Genomic DNA, 25020 nt, shown 5'->3' on the forward strand with positions numbered 1-25020 from the left:
CTGGGGCACCTGGCGTTGGCCACTGTTGGAAGACAGGATACTGGGCTAGATGGACCATTGGTCTGACCCAGTATGGCCGTTCTTATGTTCTTATCTTCTAACACTGTCCTGCCCCCAGCAATGATGGGGCAGGACATGGGGCTGCACAAACCTTGGAAAGCTGCAGGGAGATGGATGGGTTGCTGAGTGTGGAGAGAGCGTCTTGGTGCTGTCTGAAGGGTGCTGAAAATGCTGGGGGAGCTGGATGCTGAAGTGTCAGGGCTGCTGTCTGGGAGGCAGCCAGGGGATCATGTGGCTTGTACTGAATCTCCTCATATTCCATCCCTGCCAGCTGGGCACACTGCTGCTGCCTTCTGCTTTTCCCATGAGTTTCTTCCCTGCTGGGATCCAGTGCCAGGGGGCAGCAAAAGGCAAGCCAGGGAGGCGCCTTGCCTGCTCACGTGTGTCAGAAAGAGGGAGCTGAAGGCAAACACTTGGGGGGCAGGGAGGGGGGGTGCATGAAATTCCAGCTGGGATGTGGGAATACATGACAGCAGTTGCAAAATGCAAGGGTGATTTGGGATATGCTGGACACTTGGCGTTTGGATACACCAGCCTAAATATGGATTTAAGTAGTCTCAAGTATTTGCTGCTACCTGCTACCACACTGACTCTTTAGTTTCTTAAATGGTCTGGGGCTGAAGGGGAATCTCTCTTTGGGTATCAAGTAGTGTGCTGGGAGGGTGGCTAAGTCCGGATAAGTCCTCCCGGACTCCCTCCTTCTTCATTACAGTACAGCAGGTGTTTAAAACACAGCATTCTCCTCTACGAGTAACAGGAAAATAGATTTTAAAAAAATATTTACAGAGTCTAAAACTATCACCGGTCTATTTACAAGGTTACAAAAATTTAAAAAAAGGAAAATCGAAACAGACTTGGAAAACAGAGTCGCAAGAGCAGTCAGAGATAGTAATTGATCCAAGATGGAAGCAGAAATACGGGACGAGCCAAATGAAATTAGTTTGAGTGATAACTGTTACCTAGCTTTTCAGTGATGATCCTAACTAGAGGCAGCAGAAAAACAGGGTGGAAGGGGAGGGGAAGCAAAAAAATAAAAATAAAAATGTCAGGTCCAGTTTTCAAAATTTCAAAATTCTAAAATTTGCACAGAAGTTTTGAAAGTCCAGACGATGTTGGCCATGCTCTAGAGATGTTCAAAAAGAAGGGGGGGGGGGAATAAAGGGGGGGGGGATTCACAATGTTGGAAAATTAATTTCTTCTCTTTTCCACCAAAATTCAAGAGGTCAACATAATTTTTCATCAGAAAGTGACAATTGTTGACCAGCCCTAACTCTAACCTTCCCCCGCCAACCTATGCTTGGCTACAGGTATGCCAGCCCTCCAGTAGCCCACGCAGTCAGCGGCTTGGCTTGCTAGGCTGTTGTGTCTCTGGACACTTGAACTCTGCAGGGTAGGGATTGAATTGTTCATTCCACTCACCGGAGGAGCATGGGACTTTGCTGCTGCTCTCAGCACAGGATGCTTCCAGTCTCGGCCTATCTGCCTTTCCCTTCAGGCCTGGGCCTCCTAAGATTCCTTTTACAACAGCACAGTGATCCCTGTGGGGATCACACAGAGTGAAGACAGAGGATCAGAGATGGAGAGGGCTCAGCAACCGCCTTGCCCAGAGATGGGCAAAAGCTGGTGACGAGCCAGGAAGGGGATCTGGTCCAGTGCTGCAGAGCTGAATGAGGATGTTGTGCGGCAGAATCAGAGGGGCCACTGGTACAGGCACTGGGGACACGAAAGGGAGAGGTGGAGGAACCAGGAGTGTCCGGGGGAAAGGCCAAAAGGATGGTAAGGAGAGAGGAGGTGGATGGCGTGAATGCCGAAGGAAGAGAAGGACTGGGGAAAGGAGAAAGACAAGACCAGCTTCATAGCCATAGCAGTATCACCAGCCCCATGCCTTCGCAGGCCCCCAAAAAATCAGGAATTTGGCTTAAAAATACTAAATTCAGCGTTGGGATTATTTGCCTTCTGGTGTCTGAGCCACCAGGGATCATGTTTTCCTGCCTTTCTCTGCAACCAGGACGAGAAATTTTCGAAGCTGAGATTCTCATGAAAATCCCCTGGCTCCAGGAACTGAGGCTTTAGGGAAAATGACAAATATCACGAGACTCACCATGAAACTGCAAGAGATTTGGCAGTGCTGGTGGGGATTGGGGGGGGAGGGGAGGATTGGGGAGACAGTGGGGGTGTTGGAGAGAAAGGTGAGATTCATGGGGTACCGGGGGGAGAGAGTTGAGATTATGTGGTGCCCAGTGGGAGATTGGAGGGGGAGAGGCAAGATTCATGGGGAGTAAGGAGGGAGGCAGGCAAGAATTAGGGGGAGCGAGGGGGAACAGAGAGGCTGCGGGGGGCGGTTAGTTTATCAGTGATGAGGCCGGGGCCCCGGACGGAGCAGGCGAGGGGAAGGAAGGGTGGGGAAAGGCACGGGATGGGAAGGACAGGGCCCAGGGCAGATCCAGTGGGTTATTGGAGAGGGCAGGGATGGAGATGGGTGAGGGTGAGGAAGGGAAAGAGGGTAGGGTGGGGAGGGGGGCAGAGGAGGTGCCCAGCGGGGAGGAGAAGGAGGCAGAGGAGAAGGCAGAGGAGGCCTGCAGGGGGTTGCTGGTGGCAGCGACGGAGTTCTTGGTGGCGGAGAGCAGCGAGGGCTTGTCGCCGGCGTGGGTGCGCTGGTGCCGGTTAAGGTGGGAGCTGCGGCTGAAACACTTCCCACACTCGGGGCACTTGTAGGGCTTCTCGCCGGTGTGCACGCGCTGGTGGATGGTGAGTTCCGAGCGCTGGATGAAGCTCTTGCCACACTCGGAGCACTGGTAGGGCTTCTCGCCCAGGTGAGTGCGCTGGTGGGTGATGAGGTTGGAGCTGACGCTGAAGCACTTCCCGCACTCGGGGCAGCGGTAGGGCTTCTCCCCGGTGTGCATGCGCCGGTGGATGGTCAGGTCCGACTTCTGGATGAAGCCCTTGCCACAGTCAGGGCAGGCGTAGGGCTTCTCACCCGTGTGGATCCGCTGGTGTTTCACCAGGGCCGAGCGCTGCCCGAAGCCCTTCCCACAGTCCGTGCACTTGAATGGCTTCTCCGCCGGTGGTGGCGGGGGCTTCCCTGCTGCCAGGCTCTTACCGCAGTCCATGCACTGCTGGGCGCGCAGCCTGGGGTGCAGCACAGGGGGCGAGATGCCGCCCAGGCTCTTTCCGCAGTCGGTGCATTTGTGGGGCTTCCCTCCAGCCGCCGCCTGGGCCTTGGGGCCAGCGCCGCAGGCCACATAGCTCTTCCCACAGTCCGTGCACTGGTGGGGCCTCTCGCTGGCGTGCACCCGCTGGTGCTTGATCAGCGCCGCGCTCTGGCTGAAGCAGCGTCCACAGTCAGAGCACTTGAAGAGTTTGCCGTGCTGGTGGGCGGCCAGGAAGCCCTTGAGGTGCTCGGGGCAGCGGTAGGAGGCCTGCTCAGCAGCATGGATCTTCTGGTGCCGGTCCAGGTGGGAACTGACGCTGAAACTCTTGCCGCAGTCGGGGCAGGTGTAAGGCCGCTCGCCGGTGTGGACGCGCTGGTGCCGCTCCAGGTCGGAGCGCTGGATGAAGCGCTTGCCGCAGTCGCCACACTGGAAGGGGCGCTCGCCGGTGTGGATGCGCTGGTGCTGGGTCAGGTTGGAGCTGCGGCTGAAGCGCTTGCCGCAGTCACCGCACTGGTAGGGCCGCTCGCCGCTGTGGGTCTTGCGGTGCTTGGAGAGTGAGGCCCGCTGGGCAAAGCACTTCCCACACTCGGGACACTGGTGGGCAGCCACCGCCTCCTCCTCGTCCTCCTCCTCAGCCTGGCAGGCCCGGTGACGGGCTGCTGGGCCGCCGCTGCAGCCCTTGCTTCCTCCGCAGGCATGGTGGCGGCGCTGTTCCCCCAGGTGGGTGCGCCGGTGCCGGTCCAGGTGGGAACTGACACTGAAGCACTTGCCACACTGGCCGCACTGATAGGGACGCTCGCCGGTGTGGACACGCTGGTGCCGCTCCAGGTCCGACTTCTGGATGAAGCTCTTGCCGCAGTCGCTGCAATGGAAGGGGCGCTCGCCGGTGTGGATGCGCTGGTGCTGTGTCAGGTTGGAGCCACGGCTAAAGCACTTGCCACAGTCGTCACAGCGGTAGGGCTTCTCCCCCGTGTGGATCTTCTGGTGCTTGGCCAGGATGGAGCGCTGGCGGAAGCAGCGCCCACACTCCCCGCACTGGTGCGGCTTCTCCGGTGTCTGCACCCGCTGCGCTGCCCGCCCGCAGCCGTAGTCCTTCCCACACTCGGTGCAGACGCCTGCCCCCCGCTGTTGCTGCTGCTGTGACAGTGGGGGCTCTTTCCCCTTCTTGAGGCTGGTGCGGCGAGTGGCTTTGCCCTCTTGCTTCCCCGGCGTGGGGCTCTTCTGCTGCGGTGGCTGCCCTTCCGACCGGCACTGGCTCCCGCTGGCTTTACCCTGATCGGGGCCCTCAGTTTTTCCTGGCAAGGCCTCGGGTGACTCCGCCTTCTCAGAACCTTCCTGGGGGGGGGTCGCCTCCTCATTGTCACTTGGCGCCCCGTCACCTGCTGGAGAACCCAGACACAAGTCAGTCCCTGCACCGAGGGGGAAGGGAGATCGGCCAAGGTGGGGATTAGCCCAGAGAGCTGCTGGGGAGATCGAAAAATCAGGAGCTGAATCTCCCCCCACCCCAAACACCCTGCCGAGCTCTCAAGGGGAGGGGACTACTCCCGGATGTTGTGGGAAATTGTGAGTGATGGCTGTCAGGAGGATCCAACAGCTGTTGGGAACAATCCTGACCTGGGTGAGATGTGGCAGAACTGGTGGTGGTGGTGATGGGGGAACCATCCATTCTGCCTTTGTTTGTTCTGCACCTCAGTTGTCTACAACTGCCTGCTCACTCTCACTTAAAACCATCTCTCCTTACCTTGAGCTGGGATGGTGCCCACCCGCTTCTCTGTGCTGTCTCCAATCCCCACTCAACTTCTCCTGGCCTGCAGGACCTCCCAACCCAGCCCCTGCACTCATCTCGCTTCATACCACCCCACTCCCCTAGTCAGAGCTGCACGGAGCACCAAACCTTCCACTTTCCACAATGGTTTAAAGCAAAGGTGGAGATTCCAGGCTAAGTAGCCTTGAAGTTGTGGTGAGAAAAGGCGCTCTGATGCGACGATGGTGGGGGACACAGTTAAGGATGGTTGCAACAAGGTTTTGATTTAAAACTAATTATCAAACCACTCTGAAATCCAGACGAACAGTGAGATCAGCTTGAAAACTGGCATGCCAGCTAGGGTTGCCATCTTTCTAATTGCTGGTAACTGGACCCCTGAGGCCCCGCCTCTGCCCCGCCCATTCCCCACAAGGCCCCACCCTTGCTCCACCTCGTCCCTCATGGCCCCACCCCCTTCTCTGCCTCATTCCCCAAGGCCCTACGCCCATCTCTCTCTCCTCTCCCCTGTCCCTTGCTGGATCATCGCCTCCTCCCTCCCCAGCTAGGCTCCCTCTGCTTTGGAGCTGGGACAGGAGCTGCTGCAGCCTGACAGGGAGCTTGCCTGCAGGTAGGAAGCAGCCCCAGCTGAGCAGGAGTTGGCACAGGTTAATGACCCAACGCCACCTCTACCCCATGGTACATCTGACCAGACACTGCCAGGTCCCCTTTTCTTGACTGGACTTTCCAGTCGAAAACTGGGCACCTGACAACCCTAATATGGCACCCAGACACAGAAGCCAAAAACCAGACTGTCAGGTAAAACCTGAATGGGTGCCAACCCTAATGGCAGCTCAGGGGCAAGAGTAGAATCTGTGTCAAACTTGGAGTCATTTGGTCCAAGGGTTCCCGAGAGACAGAGCTCCCCTGGAACTCCCTGTTTGTCAAACATCACCTTTCTCAGAACAGGCAAAACAGAAATGCAGCACAACGAACAAGCCGCCAAAACCAGTTGCTACAAAGCTCTTAGCCAGTGGTTCTCAAACTTCTGTACTGGTGACACCTTTCATATAGCAAGCCTCTGATTGCAACCCACCTTATAAATTAAAATCACTTTTTAATATATTTAACACCATTATAAATGTTGGAGGCAAAGCAGGGTTTGGGCTGGAGGCTGACAGCTCACAACCCCCATGTAATAACCTCTTGACCCCCTGAGGGGGCCCAACCCCCAGTTTGAGAAAACCTGCTCTTAGCTATGCCTCCAGGAGGGGAGGAATGAACCACTGGAGAGCTCACAGAAAGAGAAGCTACTTTACAGAGGAGCATGTAGCCTAAGGGGAGGGGCCACGGGCTAAGAGCCGGAAGGCTAGGAAGTCAAGTCTCCATTGATTGCTGTTAATAAGTTCTGTGTGTTCAGAGCTCTTATTGACCAAGGACTCACAACCTTAATCAGAGATGGCCAAAGCTTCCTAACAGCGGAGAGGGTTTCCCCTTCCCCCAGCCCTGCCCCCACACCGCCTTTTCCTCCCAAAACCCTGCCCCCTCCCTGCGTCCTTGTCCTGACACCGGTAAAACGTAAGAGGACTATTAAAAGGGCTTTTTAAAGTGGAGGGGAGGCATAGCCCGCCCCATTCCGATGCCCCTGACCTTAGCCCGAGGGGAGATAACAATCGTTCCCCTCATTTTACAGCTATGATTGCTGAGTTTGCACAAGATCACTTCAAGCAGAGTTGGGAACAGAACCTAGGTCTCTAATACAGCAGCCCCCCCGACTCGGGGCCTGTCTACACGGCGCTGCAGGGCAGACTACGGGGATGTGAACTGCAGAGCACATCAAAATGTTGCGTTCTAACTGCCCCATGTAGACCCTGCTGATACAAACTAAGAAGTGCCCAGTGTGCACTGATGTAATCCTGTTCCAGAACTGACGACGTTAATGCGGATTAGGTACCTTTTAGCTCACACCAGCATAGGGCAGAGTGCAACATTTCAGTGCCCTCTGCAATTTGCACCCCTGTAATCTGGACTGTGGCCCATGTAGACAGGCCCTCAGACACACTGCCTTTTAGAATGAATATGCCAAACCTATGTGCTGGACTATTCTCTGTAGCCACTTCTCTCCCGACTAGTTCACACCCTCCGCCAGAGGCCAGAGCTCCTGACTCCCAGCCCTACAGCACTGCCTGGCACGCACCCAGTAAGCCTGTCAGCACATCTGGAGATGCCACGCAAATTATGTAATTAACTGATTAGAATATTTGATTAATGTGAGGGCCGCCCAGAGGATTCAGGGGGCCTGGGGCAAAGCAATTTTGGGGGCCCCTTCTATAAAAAAAATTGCAATACGATAGAATATTATATTCTCGTGGGGGCCCCTGTGGGGCCAGGGGCCTGGGGCAAATTGCCCCACTTGACCCCCCCCTCTGGGCAGCCCTGATTAATGTACTTGAATCCTATCACCATCAAAGCCATCAACTCAATGCTTCTACTGTCTCTGAAATGTCCATTTCTTCCCAGCTCTAAATACATAAATTCTATCAATACGATAATTCCTCCTCAGTTCAGAAAGCTCTCAGCCACCCCTCCCTGATCCCCCCAACCCCCTGTCACAACTCTCCTCAAATCCCCCCCTTGTTCCCCTGCCCTCACATCCCCACAAATCTCCTTAAATCCCCCTTGTTCCCTTGCCCCTCCCCTCATAGCCCCAAAAATTTCCTCAAATCCCCCCTTGTTCCCCTGCCCCTCCCCTCGCATCCCCAAAAATCTCGCATCCCCAAAAATCTCAAATCCCCCCTTGTTCCCCTGCCCCTCCCCTCGCATCCCCAGAAATCTCCTCAAATCCCTCCTTGTTCCCCTGCCCCTCCCCTCACATCCCACAAATCCCCCCTTGTTTCCCTGCCCCTCCCCTTGCATCCCCCCAAATCTCCTCAAATCCCTCCTTGTTCCCCTGCCCCTCCCCTCATATCCCTGAAATCTCCTCAAATCTCCGCTTGTCCCCCTGCCCCTCCTCTCAGACCCCCAAATCTCCTCAAATCCCCCTTGTTCCACTGCTCCCCTCATATCCCCACAAAACTGCTCAAATCCCCTTGTTCCCCAGCCCCTCCACTTGCATCCTCCAAATCTCTTCAAATGCCCTCGTTTCCCTGCCCCTCCCTTCATATCACCCAAATTGCCTCAAATCCTTTCTTGTCCCAATGCCCTCCAAATTGCCTCAAATCCCCCCATGTTCCCCTGCCCCTCCTCTCATATCTCCCAAATCTCCTCAACCCCCCCCTTGTTCCCCTGCCCCTCCCCTCATACCCCCACATCTCCTCAAAATCCCCCTTTCCCTGTGGCCCCTCCTCCCCAAATTTCCTCTAATGCCCTCTCCCCTCAAATCCTCCCTTTGCCTGTAGCCCCTCTCCCCAATCCCCCCCCTCCTTCTGGACCCTCCTCCCCAAAATCTCCTCAAACTTCCCGCTCCCTCCAGCCCCTGCCCCGTTGAGTTTCTCATAATCGTCCTCCCGACTCTCCTTAAATCGCCCCACATCCGAATCGTCTCTTATCCATAACTGCGGGGTCCTCCTGGCTGGGAAATCCAGATTACACCCACGCCCTAGCTGCAGCATCTTTTCCTTCACTCCCGGTGGGGACAGTGGTGTCAGATCAGATCCCTGTGTCTCACTCCCAGCCCTTCTGGCTCCTTCTCTGCCTAGATGACCCCTTGTCCTTCCTCCCTTTCCTCACACTTGCTGGCTTGCGGCACTTGAGTCTTGTGACCTCGGTGCCCTACCTGATCCGCCTACCCCCCAGGGTTGTAACAGATCCATGTTTAACACACACACTGACCAGGTGCAGTGGCCAGCTGCAAACTAGGGGCGAGAAAGTTCCACTGATTTAACTTAAGGTGCAAATTTAAACCAATTTAGTTAAACCAGTGCAAACCTCTTGGTTGGACCAGTAGAGCTTTCATTGATTCAGAAACAGTTTAAATTAAACCAAAATGAGCCCCTCTCAATCCAAAATAAGGGCTTGTCTACCACTGAAAGTTAATTTGGATTAAGGTAAGATGTGGCATACCAACATGGGGAACAAATATTTGATAATGGGCTCTTCAATCTAGCAGAGAAAGGCAGAACGCGATCCAATGGCTGGAAGAGGAAGCTAGAGAAACTCAGACTGGGAATCAGGCGTAAATTTTTAACAGTGAGGGTAATTAACCATTGGAACTACTTACCCAGGGGTCGTGGCAAATTCTCCATCACTGACCATTTTAAAATCAAGACTGGGTGTTTTTCTAAAAGCTCTACTCGAGGAACTGTTTGGGGGCAGTTCTTTGGCCTGTGTTATCCAAGAAGTCAGACTAGATGATCCTGTTATAATCTGCAGGGCTGGAACAAGAACCATGGAGACTCTGGGACACTGATGTCTCCGCATTGCCATGGGAGGCTTAGGCTGGGATCCCATAGGAGGACTCTGTGAGGCTGGGCTCAGCAGGATGTACTGCCCAGCAGGAAGGGAGCGGTGGCCCCTCGCAGCTCCCTGACTGGCTGATACCAATACTTAAACCGGGAAGCCATGCAGGGGAGCTGACTGAGCAATAGCACAGACTACCTGCCTGCAATAGTCCCGAGACTGCGACTTCTGACTCTGGTTTGTCCTCAACTTTGCTACTGGATGGCTGATGCCCGATCTCCTGGTAACCTGGCCCTGTCTGCTCCTGACACCTGACCCTTGGTTCTCTCTGTGGCACGTCTCAGACTCGGACCTTCCAGTAACTGACATGGCCTGACTACTGCTCTGTCCACTAGGCTTGACTGCCCTCATCCCTGTCATGACAGTATGCTCAGACCATTTTTGCCTCTCCCCAACATCCATCCAACCCCTCCACAGATGATGAAAGGGGCTGGCCACCCTCCAATCAGCCGCTCCCCCCCGGATGGCCTGGGACCTGCAAGAACAAGTCACCTCTCTGCAGGCGGAGGACCTCGCGCTACAGACCCACGCTGTGCAGCATGCCCTCAATGCACAGACCCTAGGTGAGCAGCTAGCACACTCACAGGGAGAAGCAGTGACACTCTGTGCCCGAGCAAGCCACCCATCGCCTGAATCAGGCCCCACGGCGCCACTGCCCGAACGGTTCGATGGGGATCTTCAGAAATTCTGGGATTTTTCTGGACCAATGCAGGCTGCTTTTCTTGTTCCGCCCCCGAGCGTACCCACAGACCAGACTAAGGTGAAGCTAGTCATCAGCCTGCTCTCTGGCAAAGTGCTCCATTGGGCTTCCCCGCTGTTGGTGCGGAACGGCCCTGTACTCTCCGACTGGGATGCCTTCCTGCAAGCCTTTGTGACCCTCTTTGATGACTGGCATTGCATCCGCACAGCAGAGTCTGCCCTCCAGAAGCTTTGTCAGGGGCAAGAGCCAGCCACCTCCTACACCTCCCATTTCTGACAGCTCATGGTTGATGTTGAATGGAAGGAGGCAGCCCAACTTTACCAGTTCCACTGGGGACTCAATGATGGGGTCAAAGACTAACTAGCTCATGTCGAAAACTGACCCACCTAGGCATCTTTATTGACCTCGCCCTGCGCATTGGCTCTTGGCTGTGAGAACAAAAGGAGGAAAGGGACAGAATACAGAGGGACCTAGACAAATTAGAGGATTGGACCAAAAGAAATCTGATGGACAAACAGCTGCTTACCAAAAAACTTTATTTGAAGAATGGAATCACCACCTGTAGGGAGCTCAGCACCCAGTACAGGTCTTCACCGACCATAAGAACCTCGAGCACCTTCCCAACGCCCTAATGTTCAACCAGAGGCAGCTAAGTTGGGCTTTGTTCTTTTCTTGGTTTGAATTTACAATCACCTACTGCCAGGAAAGCAAAATGGGAAAGCCGATGCTCTGTCACAGAAGGGGGAATTCTACTGGGGAAGTGAAGAACTGACTTCTGAGCCTCCCTACCTCCTCAAGCCCGGTAACTTTGCTAATGCCACAATTCAGCAAGACCTGCTCTCCCTCATCCAGTCCTCAACGAAAGAAGACCTGCTTGCCCAAGGGACACAGCCCATGCCCCTGTGGCTAAGGCGCATCATGTGGGATGAGATAATGTACTTCGACAAGCACATATATGTGTCCCCAAAACGCCCCTGACTGAAGCTGTAATGCCTGTGCCATGACACTCCAATGGCAGCTCACTTTGGCCGCTGGAAGACCTCCGCATGCCCATTTTTTCTGGTAGCCCCGCACGTGGACTGAGGTCCAAGCAAACGTGGACTCCTGTGAGTGCTGTGCACGTACCAAGATACCCTGAATCAGAGCCCGCGGCGCCTTAGTACCCCTGGAGACTCCAGCTAGTCTTTGGTCCGCCATCAGCCTAGGTTTTATTGTGGAGTTCCCACTGTCAGATGGCACACCATAGTCTTAATGGTTGTGGACCGCCTGAACAAAATGGCCCACTTCATCTCCTGCAACCAGCTGCCCTCTGCTGAGGCTACGGCCCAACTCCTACTGCACAACATGGTCTGGCTCCACGGACTCCGAGCCACATAGTTTCCGATCAATGCCCACAGTTCCCCTCTTGCTTCTGGTGTGAAATGTTCAGGCTATTGGACATCCGCATATCCACCTCTACTGCATACCACCCCCAAATAGAAGGAAAAACTGAACAGGTGAACAAAATACTGGAGGAGTACTTGAGGTGCTTTGTAAATTATCGTCAAGATAACTGGTCTATGCTCCCGCCTTATGCAGAGTGTTCTTACAACAAAGCTGACAATGCCTCCACGGGTTGGAGCCCCTTCTTCGCTAATTACAGGTTCCAATCCAGCGTTACCAGCAGCCTCCCCAACCCCAGTCACCACCAACTGGGTCCAACAGATCCAACTCATTCAGGAAGAGCTCAAGAACCACCTAGAAGTGGCTAAGGCGGCCTACAAGATGCATGCAGACCATCAGTGACAAGAAGCTCCAGTATTTACGGTAGGCCAGAAGGTGTGGCTTGCCACCATACACCTCCAGACCAGGCGACCCACTTGCAAATTGGACTACCAGCTCCTTGGACCCTTCCCAACATGCCAGCAAATTAACCCCAGTTACCTTCAAACTCCAGCTTCCCCAGTCTCTCAAAATACACCCAGTTTTCCATGTCTCCCTTCTGAAGCCCTACACTGAGCTTGAACCACACCACTGACTTCACCAGTTGAAATCCAGGGTCATGAAGAATGCGAAGTGCATGCCTTCCTCAATTCCTGATGGACACCTGTATTAGGTGACTTAGATATTGGCATAGAAAGTATGCTTATTAAGTTTGCCGATGATACCAAACTGGGAGGGATTGCAACTGCTTTGGAGGACAGGGTCATAATTCAAAATGATCTGGACAAATTGGAGAAATGGTCTGAGTTAAACAGGATGAAGTTTAACAAAGACAAATGCAAAGTGCTCCACTTAGGAAAAAAAAATCAGTTTCACACATACAGAATGGGAAGAGACTGTCTAGGAAGGAGTATGGCAGAAAGGGATCTAGGAGTTATAGTGGACCACAAGCTAAATATGAGTCAACAGTGTGATGCTGTTGCAAAAAAAGCAAACATGATTCTGGGATGTATTGACAGGTGTGTTGTGAGCAAGACACGAGAAGTCATTCTTCCGCTCTACTCTGCTCTGGTTAGGCCTCAGCGGGAGTATTGTGTCCAGTTCTGGGCACCGCATTTCAAAAAAGTGGAGAAATTGGAAAGGGTCCAGAGAAGAGCAACAAGAATGATTAAAGGTCTTGAGAACATGACCTATGAAGGAAGGCTGAAAGAATTGGGTTTGTTTAGTTTGGAAAAGAGAAGACTGAGAGGGGACATGATAGCAGTTTTCAGGTATCTAAAAGGGTGTCATAAGGAGGAGGGAGAAAACTTGTTCACCTTAGCCTCTAAGGATAGAACAAGAAGCAATGGGTTTAAACTGCAGCAAGGGAGGTCTAGATCGGACATTAGGAAAAAGTTCCTAACTGTCAGGATGGTTAAACACTGGAATAAATTGCCTAGGGAGGTTGTGGAATCTCCATCTCTGGAGATATTTAAGAGTAGGTTAGATAAATGTCTATCAGGGATGGTCTAGACAGTATTTGGTCCTGCCATGCGGGCAGGGGACTGGACTCGATGACCTCTCGAGGTCCCTTCCAGTCCTAGAATCTATGAATCTATGAATTATCTGGAATGGCTATGGCCCCGAAGAACGCATTTGGGAGCCTGCCTCCCATGTCTACAGCCCTGATGCGATAGAAGAAATCCACAAGGCTCACCCAGACATGCCTGTGCCGGCACCACCGTAAAGGGTTGGAATCTGGGCCCAGGGGGTTCTGGGCCACTGACACCTCTGTGTCACCACAGGAGGCTTAGGCAGGGCTCCCATGGGAGGACCGCGTGAGGCTGTGCTCAGCGGTACGTACCGCCGAGCAGGACAGGAGTGGGGGCCCCTCACAACTCCCTTGCTGGCTGATAACCAGTACTTAAACCAGGAAGCCATGAAGGGAAGCTGTCTGAGCAACAACACAGACTGCCTGTCTGTCTCTGCTCCAGACCATGCCTGCAATAGACCCTAGACTCCGGTTTCTGACCCTGACTTGTCCTTGACTTCACTACTCAATGGCTGGTGCCTGACCCCGATCTCCTGGTAACCTGACCAGGCCTGCCTCCTGACACCTGACTCTCAGTTTGCTCTCTGGCCTGTCTCGGACTCTGACCTCCTGACTCTGCCTGATGCTTGCTCTGACCATTAGGTCTGACTGCCCTCTTTCAAGTCATGACAAGTCCCTTCTGGCCTTGCACTCTATGAATTTAAAGCTATTCCAAATTAACTCCATTTACACATAAGCCCAGAGTGTGTCTGCATAGGGGTTCACATTGGTTTAATTAAACCAGTTTAAAAACCAATTTAGTGCAACTTTGCTGTTTAGATATGGCTTAATTTTTGCCACATGGGCTCATTTTAGAGCACTGGATCTCAGAAATCCCTTGATCAATTGCCTTCAAATTTTCCCCACTCACCCAATAATTTTCAAGCTCATTTGACTTTATTTGTATGGAGATTTTGCAGAGAGACACAAAACTCTGGCCAGATCCTCTGCTGGTATAAATCAGTGTAGGCTCACATCCAGTCAAGGGAGGTATGCCAGCTGGGGATCTGTCCTTAAAACAGGGACTTCGCTACAGGTTAAATATTTAATAACTACACAACTCAATGCTGGAGGAATAGGGTCATGAACCCAGATCGTTCTGCTCCACAAACACAGGCCTTGCCCATGTGAGCTAAAGGGGAACTCCCCCTAGCTATAGCAGTAGTAGGTCTCTTATTTTCTCTGTCGGCCCAGCCTCTAGAGTATAACACCACTCAGGTACAAATGCACACACACAGCATCTTGCTGCTCTCCAAGCCCCAGGCACCTCTTTCCCTCCTCTCCATTAATGCCCCCTGCCCTCCCATCTGCCACTGACCTCCATCCTTGGCACTCCTTGTGGCTTTCTTGCGAGCCTTGCGTTTGCCCTCCTGGCTCTGCTCCCTCACCAGCTCCCGCAGCATCTTCTCCACCTGGCTCCGGCCGGCGGTCTGCAGGATGAGACCCAGCTGCCGACGCAAGTCAGGGGTCATCCCTCCTTCGCTGGGCCCAGCCGTGGCTGAGTTCTGCACCTGGGCTGGCTCCAGCTGGCCCTGCTCTGACTCCATCTCTATACCTGAAAGGGAACCAGGCTATCAGCATGCTGCTCTGATGTGAGGGAAAGTGAAGGTAGCCTAGAGGGGTCTGTGTATAAATTAGGAGTAATGCACTTGGGTTGCTGACACTGATTCCCTGTGTGAATGAGGAGTGTTCTCCATGGACCGCCCCTTGATTTACCCTGAGGAGCACTTCTGTAGTGTGAAGAATGCACAGGCATATTTCTACCCAACCCAGAACAACTTACCGGATACCAATCCTCTCCTCCTGTGGGACTCGGCAAAAGCGGTTATCCGGGGCCAGCTGATCGCAATCTCCTCCGCTAAGGGAAACACGGATTGGACTAGCATTAGAAGGACAGCACAGACATCAGAAGTGCTTAGATATAAGGGCAAAAACCCAAACCCAAATCAATAGATGACACAGATAAAGGAGACAGAGATGGGTGGTTAGATTAGATTTTCAGGCCAGATGAGACCTTTATGGCCATCTAGTCTGACCTCCTATATCACACAGGCCAGAGAACCTCTCATATCTTGAGAGAGCCCATATCTTGCGGTTGAACTAGAACTACTCTTTAGAAAGAGCACTAAGGTACTTACACAGCCCCCATTATCAGAACATCTGAGCACCCCTCAGCCTTCGCTGCTCTCATCCTCACAACACCCCTGTGAGGTAACACAATGCTATTATCCCCATGTTACAAATGGGAAACTAAGGCACAGACAGAATAAGTCCCTAGGAAAAAATCTGTAGGAGAGCAGGGAACTGAATATGGGTCTTCAGAGTCCCAGGCGAACACCCTGCCTGCTGGGCCATCAACAGACAGCCAAGCTTCATTCACAGAGCCGAAGAAGTAGAGACTTGAAGCTTGGCTGTCTGTTGATGGTCCAGCACGCAGGGTGTTCTCCTGGGACTCTGAAGACCCATATTCAGTTCCCTGCTCTCCTACAGATTTTCATGATTTAGTTGGGAATTGGTCCTGCTTTGAGCAGGGGGTTGGACTAGATGACCTCCTGAGGTCCCTTCCAACCCTGATATTCTATGATTCTAAGACTTCACCCCAGCCCTATGTTACTGTTCCAATGGTTAATTCCCCTCTCTGTTGAAAACATGCCCCTTATTTTCCATTCGGACATATCTAGCCTCAGTTTCCAGCTGCTGGATCTCTGCCTGCCTTTGTTTGCTAGACCAAGGAGCCAATCTGCTATCAGAAATCTCCTCAGATCGGTATTGATAAACCATGATCAAGTGACCCTCTTCACTTCGGTTATCAGCTACATAGAGGGAGCTCTAGAAAGCTGAGTAGGGAGCTCAGCATGACAGGATCTAAGCTTAATCCTGTGCTCTCTGAATGCGATGGAAAAATCCCCACTGATGCAGGAACAGACTTCTAGAAAATATGAGAGTCTGAAGAACTTAGCCCAGCTACTTGGATTCCTCCATGGCTTCCTACCAGCCATGCTAATAGAGGAAGCTGATGTAGCGCCCTTTTTCTAGAAGCAGGAAAATCAAGAGGCTCCCTTCTGGCCCTGGAATCTGTGAGTCTAGGATGAATGGGCTGGTTACAGGCTGATCACATCCATTAGCCCTGGTTTTATCATGCAGCCCAGGACAGCTGCTCCTAGTGACTGTAATAAGCAGTGCGGCTGCCTAATGGATAGTCCACTGGACTGGGACTCAGGAGACCAGGGTTCTATGCACAACTCCGGCCGACTGGCTGACTGACCTTGAGCAAGTCACTGCTTTGTTCCGTGCCTCACTTTCCCCAGTTGTTAAAGGGGGATAAAAATAGTGACCTCCTTTGGCAAGTGCTTTGAGAACCCTGTTGAAAAGTGTGCGGTATTGAGTGACATCAATATTCCCTGCTCTCTCTGGTCGCTTGGTGGCTCTCGTACAACATCCTCTGCAATGCTGAACAGTCATTGGAGGTGGAGTAGCCATGCCCAGAGCTATGTAGCACGGGCACCTTGGATGCGACAATACCCTTTTCCTTATTTAATTTGGCTCCTGAGTGGTTAACCCAAATGGTCCATTCCCCCTCCCGCCACCGGCTGTCAAAATAGCCAACGGCCCTCCCCGCGGTGTGTGATGGCAGTGGACCATCCCAGACCTAAGAGTCCTCGGAGCAGCTGAAGAAACCGGCTCTAGCTTTTAGGACCCAGGTCAGCAAGGCACTTAAGTAGGTGCCAAACTTTAAGCGCATGAGTAGGATTCCAATGGGACTACTCACGTCCTGAGAACCACGCACATGCTTAAACACCTGGCCTTACTTAGGTGCTTGAACAAGGATTTAGGGGCTGAATTTTAACCTGGTGATTTTAAAGAGGTGAGGGGTGTTATCTCCTATCTCCAAATACTAAAATTTAATGGCAGGCTAACATCATTCCCAAAACAAACAGCCTCAGATCTGGTCACAGCTCAACATATTAATCGGTTTGCTAGGACATATGACCACCTCTGAGATGGCCTTCATTCCCTAGCTGCCTTTACTTATCCCTCGTTCCGTAGGGTACAGGAATTGGGTGATATCCCTTTAAATGGATAAAGCGAATACCCACAAACATGAAACTGGATTAATCACACACATGTGGCTATTTCATGGTGTTGCTAGAGGGCAGAGTTAAGGTTGTTTGGGTGACTTAGCTGTGCATATACGTACCTCACTGTGTGTGCTGATTTCTTTTTAAGTTTAACCTTAACTGAACCTCCTGGAATTATAATGTTTGGTTTTTGGGATAACATCCTTGTAATGTACCTTACCCTCAATTACTGGTATGTACTATTATCAACCAAACTTCATCTGGATGTAGTTTTTAATCACACCTTGACACAGAATTGTGGTTCAGAATCTCAGTGTTCATTTAGATAAAAATAAGTATTGAGTTCCTTATGATTGTGGAGAGCCCAAAGCAAATGAGCTCTCAGCTACTTCACTCATTTGGATCAGGGCCAGATGGACTCCTTCATTTCGTGACTGTGAATATGGTATTTTCTCCAAGACAGCACAGAGTTCAGCATCTGGCTGCAGCCGGATACTGTTTTCTGTTTCCCTCCCTTGCCGGGACCTGTCGGCAGCTGCCTCTTGCTCTCTAGTTTTCACTGCAAAGGACAGTGAATTGGATTACAGCACAGGAGACTGGGAACCGGAGCTGGAGTCCTTCTTGCAGCCATGAAGAGGAGGGGGAGTGAAAATTGAAGGCTAGTAAGCGAGGCAGCTGGGAGAGATATGCCTCTGAAGCTGTCAGCACCTCCCTCTTTCCCTGGCACAGGTGGGGAAGAAGGGGTCTCTTAATTACCTTATCTAGATAACATCATGGGAGTGGAACTGGGCTGCTTGGACAGCACAGCAACGAAATCCATCCTTGGAAATTACTGTCAAAAATAACCAATGGTCTTATTGACTTTAGTCTCACCTCGGTTGCTGGGTTGAGTGTGCAGGTGTCAGGCAGTCCCATCTGGCCTTAAACTCTGTGACTCTAAAGGGATACCACCCAGTTCCTAGCCACTTCCCCTTCTGACTGAATAGCCCCATGATTTTTTGTTAAGGTTGAAAGAAAGTGAATTATTTTATAAGGCAGACAAGAAGAGGTAGGCCAGCCTTATGTTTAAAGGCATTTGCCTGCGATTCAGGAGAGCAAGGTTTCATTCCCAGCTCTGCCTCTGACACCTTCTATAAATTGCCTTACCGCTTAGTGCCTCAGTTTCCCCATTTGATAATAATTCTTGTCTATTTAGCTCTTCAGGGAGGGACTACCTCTTATTAGCTGTCTGTGCAGCACCTAGCACGACGGGGCCCTGACTTCAGTCAGTGTGTCTTTGCAGTGCCCGGCACAACAGGGCCCTGGCCTCAGTCACTGAGTGTCTGTGCAGTGCCTGGTGTGACAGAGCCCTGACCTCGGTCACTGTGTGTCTGTGCAGTGCCCGGTGTGACAGGGCCCTGACCTCGGTCACTGTGTGTCTGTGCAGCGCCCGGCGCGACAGGGCCCTGATTATGCCTCTGTAGCAGAAAAAATAATGATGTGAGTATAAAAAGCCTTGGGTAGGATTTGAAATAAACACCTCCGCCGGCTCACACCTGCATAAAACTATAGCTGCCAAACATGGAGAGGTTAAAATCTGCAGCTTGAGAAAGGGCTGTTGGTATCCAGGGTAAGGTCACAGAAAGCCACAGTCTTCCAGGAGGCCCCTGGCTCTCAGCCCCTGTTGAGAACGAAGGTTTAATGAAAAGCAGCTGGATTTGGAATCTGGCTAGAAGGTTGAGTCTGAGCAGCTGCCCTTTTGTCTTGACCTACATTTCGGCCTCTTCACAAGTGTCATGCTGCTCCTATGCAGGTCGGAGAGCTCCAGGCTGCTCTCCGGGACTACACAAATGCAACTTCAAGAGGCCAGATCCCCAGCTGGTGCAACTTAAAACAGCTCCATTGAAGTCAAAGGCCTGATGCTGATTTACACCTGAGGAGTATCTGCGTCAGTGGCTTACTCCTGATATACCCCAGGGTGAGCAAGAGAGGAATGAAGCCCAGTGGGAATTTTCTGTAATATTTTTATGAAGCCTCAGCACGCCTCAGTGTCTCTCTGTACATTGCATCGCTCCCCAATGGGTGCCAAAGGGTTAATGCTGCTCCTGGAACAGCACAGGAGGCATGTGCGTGTCACCACCCGGTCTGGGGGGGAAATGCTTATTGTCATTAAAGAACGGGCTAAAACCGACCCAAATCAGAGGATCCAGCAAGACAAAGAGATGCCCCAACCACTGAACAATGAACAGCAGGAAAACCCAGTCCAACAGAGCTGGAGAACATGGTGTCAGGTGACTGGAAGGAGGCGGCTTTTTGGGAGGACAGGAGAAGGAGCCAGGGATGGGGTCCATCACAGCTTGGCTGGCCCATCATAGCACTGCTTTGGCCAGCATGGACACAGCAATTTGTGCTGCCCTAAGGATTTCCACATTCTGTAGCCAGGGGATTAATAAATTGGTACCTTGCTTTGCAAAGGCTGCCTGTGTCGCTGCCAATATTCACTGAGTATTGCATCCTGAAGGGTTGCTGTACAGGCCTCCTGCAGGAATCTGGCTGAGCTGGATTCACTGCCAGGAGCCCCGGAGAGAGACAGGGAGCACTCGTGCCAATGCTCCAGTCTGGGAGTCTTGGAGGACCCGGTGGAGCTGTGCTGGTCCTTGAGGCCCAGCCCACTAATGGGGTCACTCCCAAGGGACTGGTGAGAGGCTGGGGAATAGACCAGACTGTGTGATGCTGTGACATGATAGCGGTCATAGAGTAGGGGGGAGATGCTAGCAGGCTTCAAATACTTGAAAGGCTGCAGGAAAAGTTGTTCTCTCTTGCCACAGAGGGCAAGACAAGAGACAATGAATCATAGAATATCAGGGTTGGAAAGGACCTCAAGAGGTCATCTAGTCCAACCCCCTGCTCAAAGCAGGACCAACCACCAGACAGATTTTTGCCCCAGATCCCTAAGTGGCCCCCTCAAGAATTGAACTCACAACCCTGGGTTTAGCAGACCAATGCTCAAACCACTGAGCTATCCCTCCCCACAATGGGTTCAAACTGCAGCAAAGCAGATTTACATTAAATCTCTGGACAAACTTCCTCACTGTAAGAACAGTAGGACAATGGCACAGACTGCCTGGGGAGGTTGTGGAAGCTCCTTCACTGGAAGTTTTCAAAAGGAGGCTGGATAGCCATCTGTCTTGGATGGTTTAGATACAACAAATCCTACACCTTGGCAAGGGGTTAGACTGGATGACCCTTGTGGTCCCTTGTGACCATATGGCTCTATGATACCAAGTGACTCCAATCCAGGTACCCCAGGGTGGGTGAGAGGTGAGCCAGGCTCACGAGATGATCAGACGTTCTTATCTGCCGACATCTGCACAAAATGCACTGTTCTTTGGTTGTCACCCTACGGACTGTGGCTGCACTGTGTTTGGCGAAGGGCCTGAGTCTGTTGACGCTCTTCACGCTGGCTGCCTGTTTGCTGCTACGGACGTTCGTCTGCTTTAGTACATGCAATTACATGCTCTTTCCTTCTTGGGAGCCTAACGCCAGGCTCCTAAATCCCTATCTCGGGTCCTAAATGGGCAGCCTTATTGTCACTCACTTCTCTTTCTCTTGCCCGTCCCCAAATCCAGACAGGTGTGTTTGGAGTCCACATGGATTTAGAAGCCTCACTTTATGTCTCCGGGTTTCAACGTTAAGGCTAAAGTGCTGCTCTTACACCTTGTGGGCCAGCACCCCAGCAGGGATTAATGGGCCAGAGCTCCACTGGAGTCAATGGGGCCAGATTCCCAGCTGGTGTCACTCAAGCAAAGCTCCGCTGGAGTCAGTTGGGCCAGACCCCAGCTGGGATCAATGGGCCGTAGCTCCATTGAGTCAATGGGGCCAGATCCCCAACTGGTGTAAATCAGTGTTGCCTCATTGACTTGAATGGATTATGCTGATTTGCACAAGCTGTGTATTGGGTGTGTGGTCATGGCTTATCCACTGGGAAGGCCAGGCGTCTGCGGTACTGTGCCCCCTATAAGAGAATCAGGGATTTATACCCCAGAGATGAAACAACAGCTAAAGCAGAGAACAAATAATAAGCCACTACTAGCCTATTGATTGTTAGTGTGTTCTAGTACAACGTTGATCCCCCAGCCGCAATCAGGACCGCATCGTGCAGGATGCTGCCTAGACAGACACACGTTGAGACACAGTCCCTGCCCTGAAGAGTGGATCCTCTAATTAGAGAAGACGAAGGATGGGAGAGGAAACAGAGTCACAGAGAAGGATCAGGATGTGCCCAGGGTCCCACAGCAGGGCCCAGAAAATAATCCAGGTTCCCTCAATCCCAGCCTGTCTCCTCTGGGCTCAGGTCCTCTCTGAAGAGGCAGCTTGTTCTGGGAAGATGTTTATAAAAATGAACCTGGAAATGCAGCTCTGCTGCCCCATGGAAGGCCCCGGGCATGCAAAGCCCAGCACCGCTGCTGTGGGAGGACATGCGGAGGGAACCACCTCCCCTACACAGGTTCTGGAGACCATGGGGCTGACCAAGGGACCAGGGAAGGGCCCTGAGCAGAAGCCGAGCTGGGCGCTTCCCATGCCTCCTGGAAAGCATCATGGGCAGGATCCTTACCCAGCGAGATCACGTTCTCGTAGTTCTCCTGCATGGCGAACCTGCAGGGGGCCCTGCGGTGAGACGTGCCCCTCGGTGGAATACACAGCCGCCTCCTCAAAGGTCACCAGCTCCTGAAACAGTCAGAGACCCCCTTGAATCAGAACCTGCTGCCCCAGCCACAACCCCCTCAGCTCAGTCACAGCTCCCCTCTGCTAGGGGCGATCCCTACCGCACAGTGGCGCAGCAGCATGACCACATTCATTCCTCTGCCAAACCGCTGCCTTGTCCATGTCCCCTGGTCTGCGCCTTTGCGTTGTGTTTCCCCCACCCCAGGGGCGAATCGGGCCCAGCTGCTACACTGGGATGGAGCGAAAGGGAAAGGCATGCACAGACTGACAGAGATGAAGTGGGAATGTTCTGTGAGATTTTCATAGCTCAGTTTCTCTCTGTACTTTGCATCACTTCTCAGCGGCGGGGAGGGGATGAAGTTTGCTCTCAGGGCAGGACTAAGACTCGGGTGTTAGTGAGAGTCGTCATGGACTGCATGGGTCATTAAAAGGCCGACCCATCACAATGGAAAACACGAGAAGACAATGGAAAACCCCAATGGGCTGCACATCGACACCTCGCAACCAGCCACACAGAGAAAAGAGTTGGACCGAGCCTCGCAGCAGGACTGGGAGTTGACCAGCAGGGCATGGAGCAGGGTGTTCTGGGAGAAGCTACCGTTGCTTCTCCGTGCTAACTTCAGGACTTCCAGGGCTGTGTTCAGGGGACTAACCAACCCTGCTCTGGTTTGAAAATACTGCTTGGGTGTCACTGCAAATCCTGACTGAGATGCGCTGGGCCCTAGGAAGTGGGCAGAGACAAAGCCCTGGCTGGGCTGATTTAGTTGGTGTTGGTCCTGCTTTGAGCAGGGGGTTGGACTAGATGATCTCCTGAGGTCTCTTCCAACCCTAATCTTCTATGATTCTACAACAGGTCTCTGCCCAGGAGCTTGGCTCATCTGCACTCGGGTGTGCAGCAGGGAGGCTGGAGCTCAGAAGCTCAGCCTGGGAGGAAGTGAGACTCTGAAGGATGAGTGGGACCCCTTGGGGGTCTGGTCACTGAAGGGTTCCTACAAGGGACTGTTGAAAAGCTGGGGCATAGCACTGGTCCTGTAGATCTGTGACACTGAGTACAGCAGCTAAGGCACTAGGGCGCAGGGTCGGCTCCAGGCACCAGCCCACCAAGCTTGTGCTTGGGGCGGCACCTGGAGGTGGGCGGCGCGGTGCTCTGGCTCCAGCCACCGGGGAGAGCGGAGCCCCGACCGGGCCTCACCGCCCTCCCCCCGGCATTCTGGCCGCCGGGGAGAGCGGAGCCCCAGCCCAGGCTCGCCACCGGGGAGAGCGGAGCCCCGACCAGGGCTCGCCGCCCTCCCCCCGGCGCTCTGGCCGCTGGGGAGAGCGGAGCCCCGACCAGGCACTCCGCCCTCCTCCCAGGGCTCCGGCCGCCTTCCCTCCCCCCCCCGGCCTCCGGCCGCCCTTCCCTGCCGCGCTGTGGGGGGGGGGGGCAGCGGCGGCCGGTGGCTTTTTTGCCTGGGGCGGCAAAAAAGCCAGAGCCAGCCCTGCTAGGGCATATGGCAAGGCTGAGGGTGGCGCTCGGGATGCAGCAAAGGGAAGCTCTGGAGGCAGGCAGCTGTAATTGTAGGTGAAAGAGGAGGCTGGTAAGAGGCAAGGGCTGCCCTATAGAGCTGACTCCAGTGAGGCAGAGGGCTGGCTCCAAATAGCAGCTTCAAATGTGAATTCCCCCATTGGCTGCAGTTCAGCTTTGTTCAGCTCAGCTGGATGCAAATTCGGATCCGGCACACCTCCATGAAGCATGGGGGGAGGGGGGGAAGGGAGATGGAGTAGGTTCCTCAGGAAGGACTTTGGTCCATTTTGCAGCCCGGTTCCCCCAGGTCCTTTCCCCGCAGACAGACGCACTAGACTCTGTGATGCTGGGAAAACCCTGGGTAACTTTATTCCTGGACAGACCCAGCCCCTCCCACTGAGACTAAACCCACCCAGACATTGGTACCCCCCCTCCCAGGCACAGAGCCTCTTAGCGAAGCGCAGAACCAAAGGAGCCGCTCTGGGGGATCCCCCCTGACACTGTCCCCAGGGCAGCGCATCCCCCCAGCAGTGCAGGGACCAGGCAGAGGCAGGAACTGGCTTTTCCTCTCCCTGCTCCTCCCCTTCTCCCCAGGAAAGTCAATCTGCCCCGTGGTGCTGCAGGGAATGAGGCTGGGCAGGGCTGGGAGCCGGGAACCTCCCTCCCCACTGATTGCTCCTGCTGCCCCAGCCTCCCTCCTGCTCCCTCCCCTCGGGCTGGGAGACTCGGTCCCTGGCCCTCCCTGACACCCCTTCCCCCCGCCCGGCTCTGCCCCCCTGAGCGCCTGCAGGAACCGAGCCAGCTTCGGGACTCGCAGACCCCCGCCCCCCGGGAGCGGAGCTGGGGTGAGGAGGGGCCGTTGGTGCGGAGTCACTTTCCTGCCCGGCCCCAGCCCTTTTCCCCGGGTCTCTCCCCTCACCTGCAGGCTCCGGCTCAGGGGCTGGTGTCGGCAGAGCCCGGAGCTGCCCCAGGGGCTGGTTGCAGCCACCGGAGAAAGTCCCCCCGGCTGGGCACAGAAGGGGGTTAGTGCAGGTCTGTCCCCCCACAGACCCCGCTGAGGAGCAGCAGCGGTACAACCTGGGCTCCCGGCTCACTATGGATGCAGCAGCCACCGTGCGACCTGGGAAGTGCAACCCCCGGATACAATGAGCAGAAAGAGAGGCCGAGAACAGCTTCCCCTCCCTGCGCCACATCCAGAGCCCTCTGGTGGTAACAGCTGATGAAATCCAACCCCCCCCCCCCCCCCACACACACACACACACCTTCCCGAGGAAGAAACTGGGCACAAGAACCAAGACGCTTTTTAAAAGTGTAGCAGTAGGGGGGCTGTGGGGGAACTAGACAGAAGTCTTACAGGGAGGCAGAGAGAGCCGCTGTGGGATTAATGCTGCTCCTCTTACTGTACCAAAGCGGCAAAGCCCCTGGTTCAGTGTTGGGCTACATCTACACTACAGGGGAGAGTCGATTTAAGATACGCAAATTCAGCTACGTGAATAGCGTAGCTGAATTCGACGTATCGCAGCCAACTTACCCCGCTGTGAGGACGGCGGCAAAATCGACCTCTGCGGCTTCCTGTCGACAGCGCTTACTCCCACCTCCGCTAGTGGAGTAAGAGCGTCGATTTGGGGAT

The 25020-nt window shown here is 53.5% G+C and overlaps 1 protein-coding gene across 2 annotated transcripts; it reads right to left on the minus strand.

Moving 5' to 3' along the window:
- On the minus strand, positions 1–24502 carry LOC117887130 (zinc finger protein 420-like). 2 transcript variants are annotated; one of them, XM_034789403.1, is made up of 5 exons: positions 24310–24502; positions 21777–21889; positions 14887–14961; positions 14422–14658; positions 1–4591 (listed from the first exon to the last, which is right to left on the minus strand). In XM_034789403.1, the coding sequence occupies exons 2-5, from the start codon at positions 21808–21810 to the stop codon at positions 2403–2405; spliced, it is 2535 nt and encodes an 844-aa protein (XP_034645294.1). In that variant the 5' UTR covers positions 21811–21889; positions 24310–24502; the 3' UTR covers positions 1–2402. The 2 variants fall into 2 exon arrangements, with proteins under 2 accessions (XP_034645294.1, XP_034645293.1); XM_034789402.1 differs by having other exon boundaries at positions 1–4594.
- Positions 24503–25020: the final 518 nt, after the last annotated feature.

This window comes from Trachemys scripta, chromosome 14 (assembly GCF_013100865.1).
Source record: "Trachemys scripta elegans isolate TJP31775 chromosome 14, CAS_Tse_1.0, whole genome shotgun sequence".
In the NCBI taxonomy this organism is placed as follows: Eukaryota; Metazoa; Chordata; order Testudines; family Emydidae; genus Trachemys; species Trachemys scripta.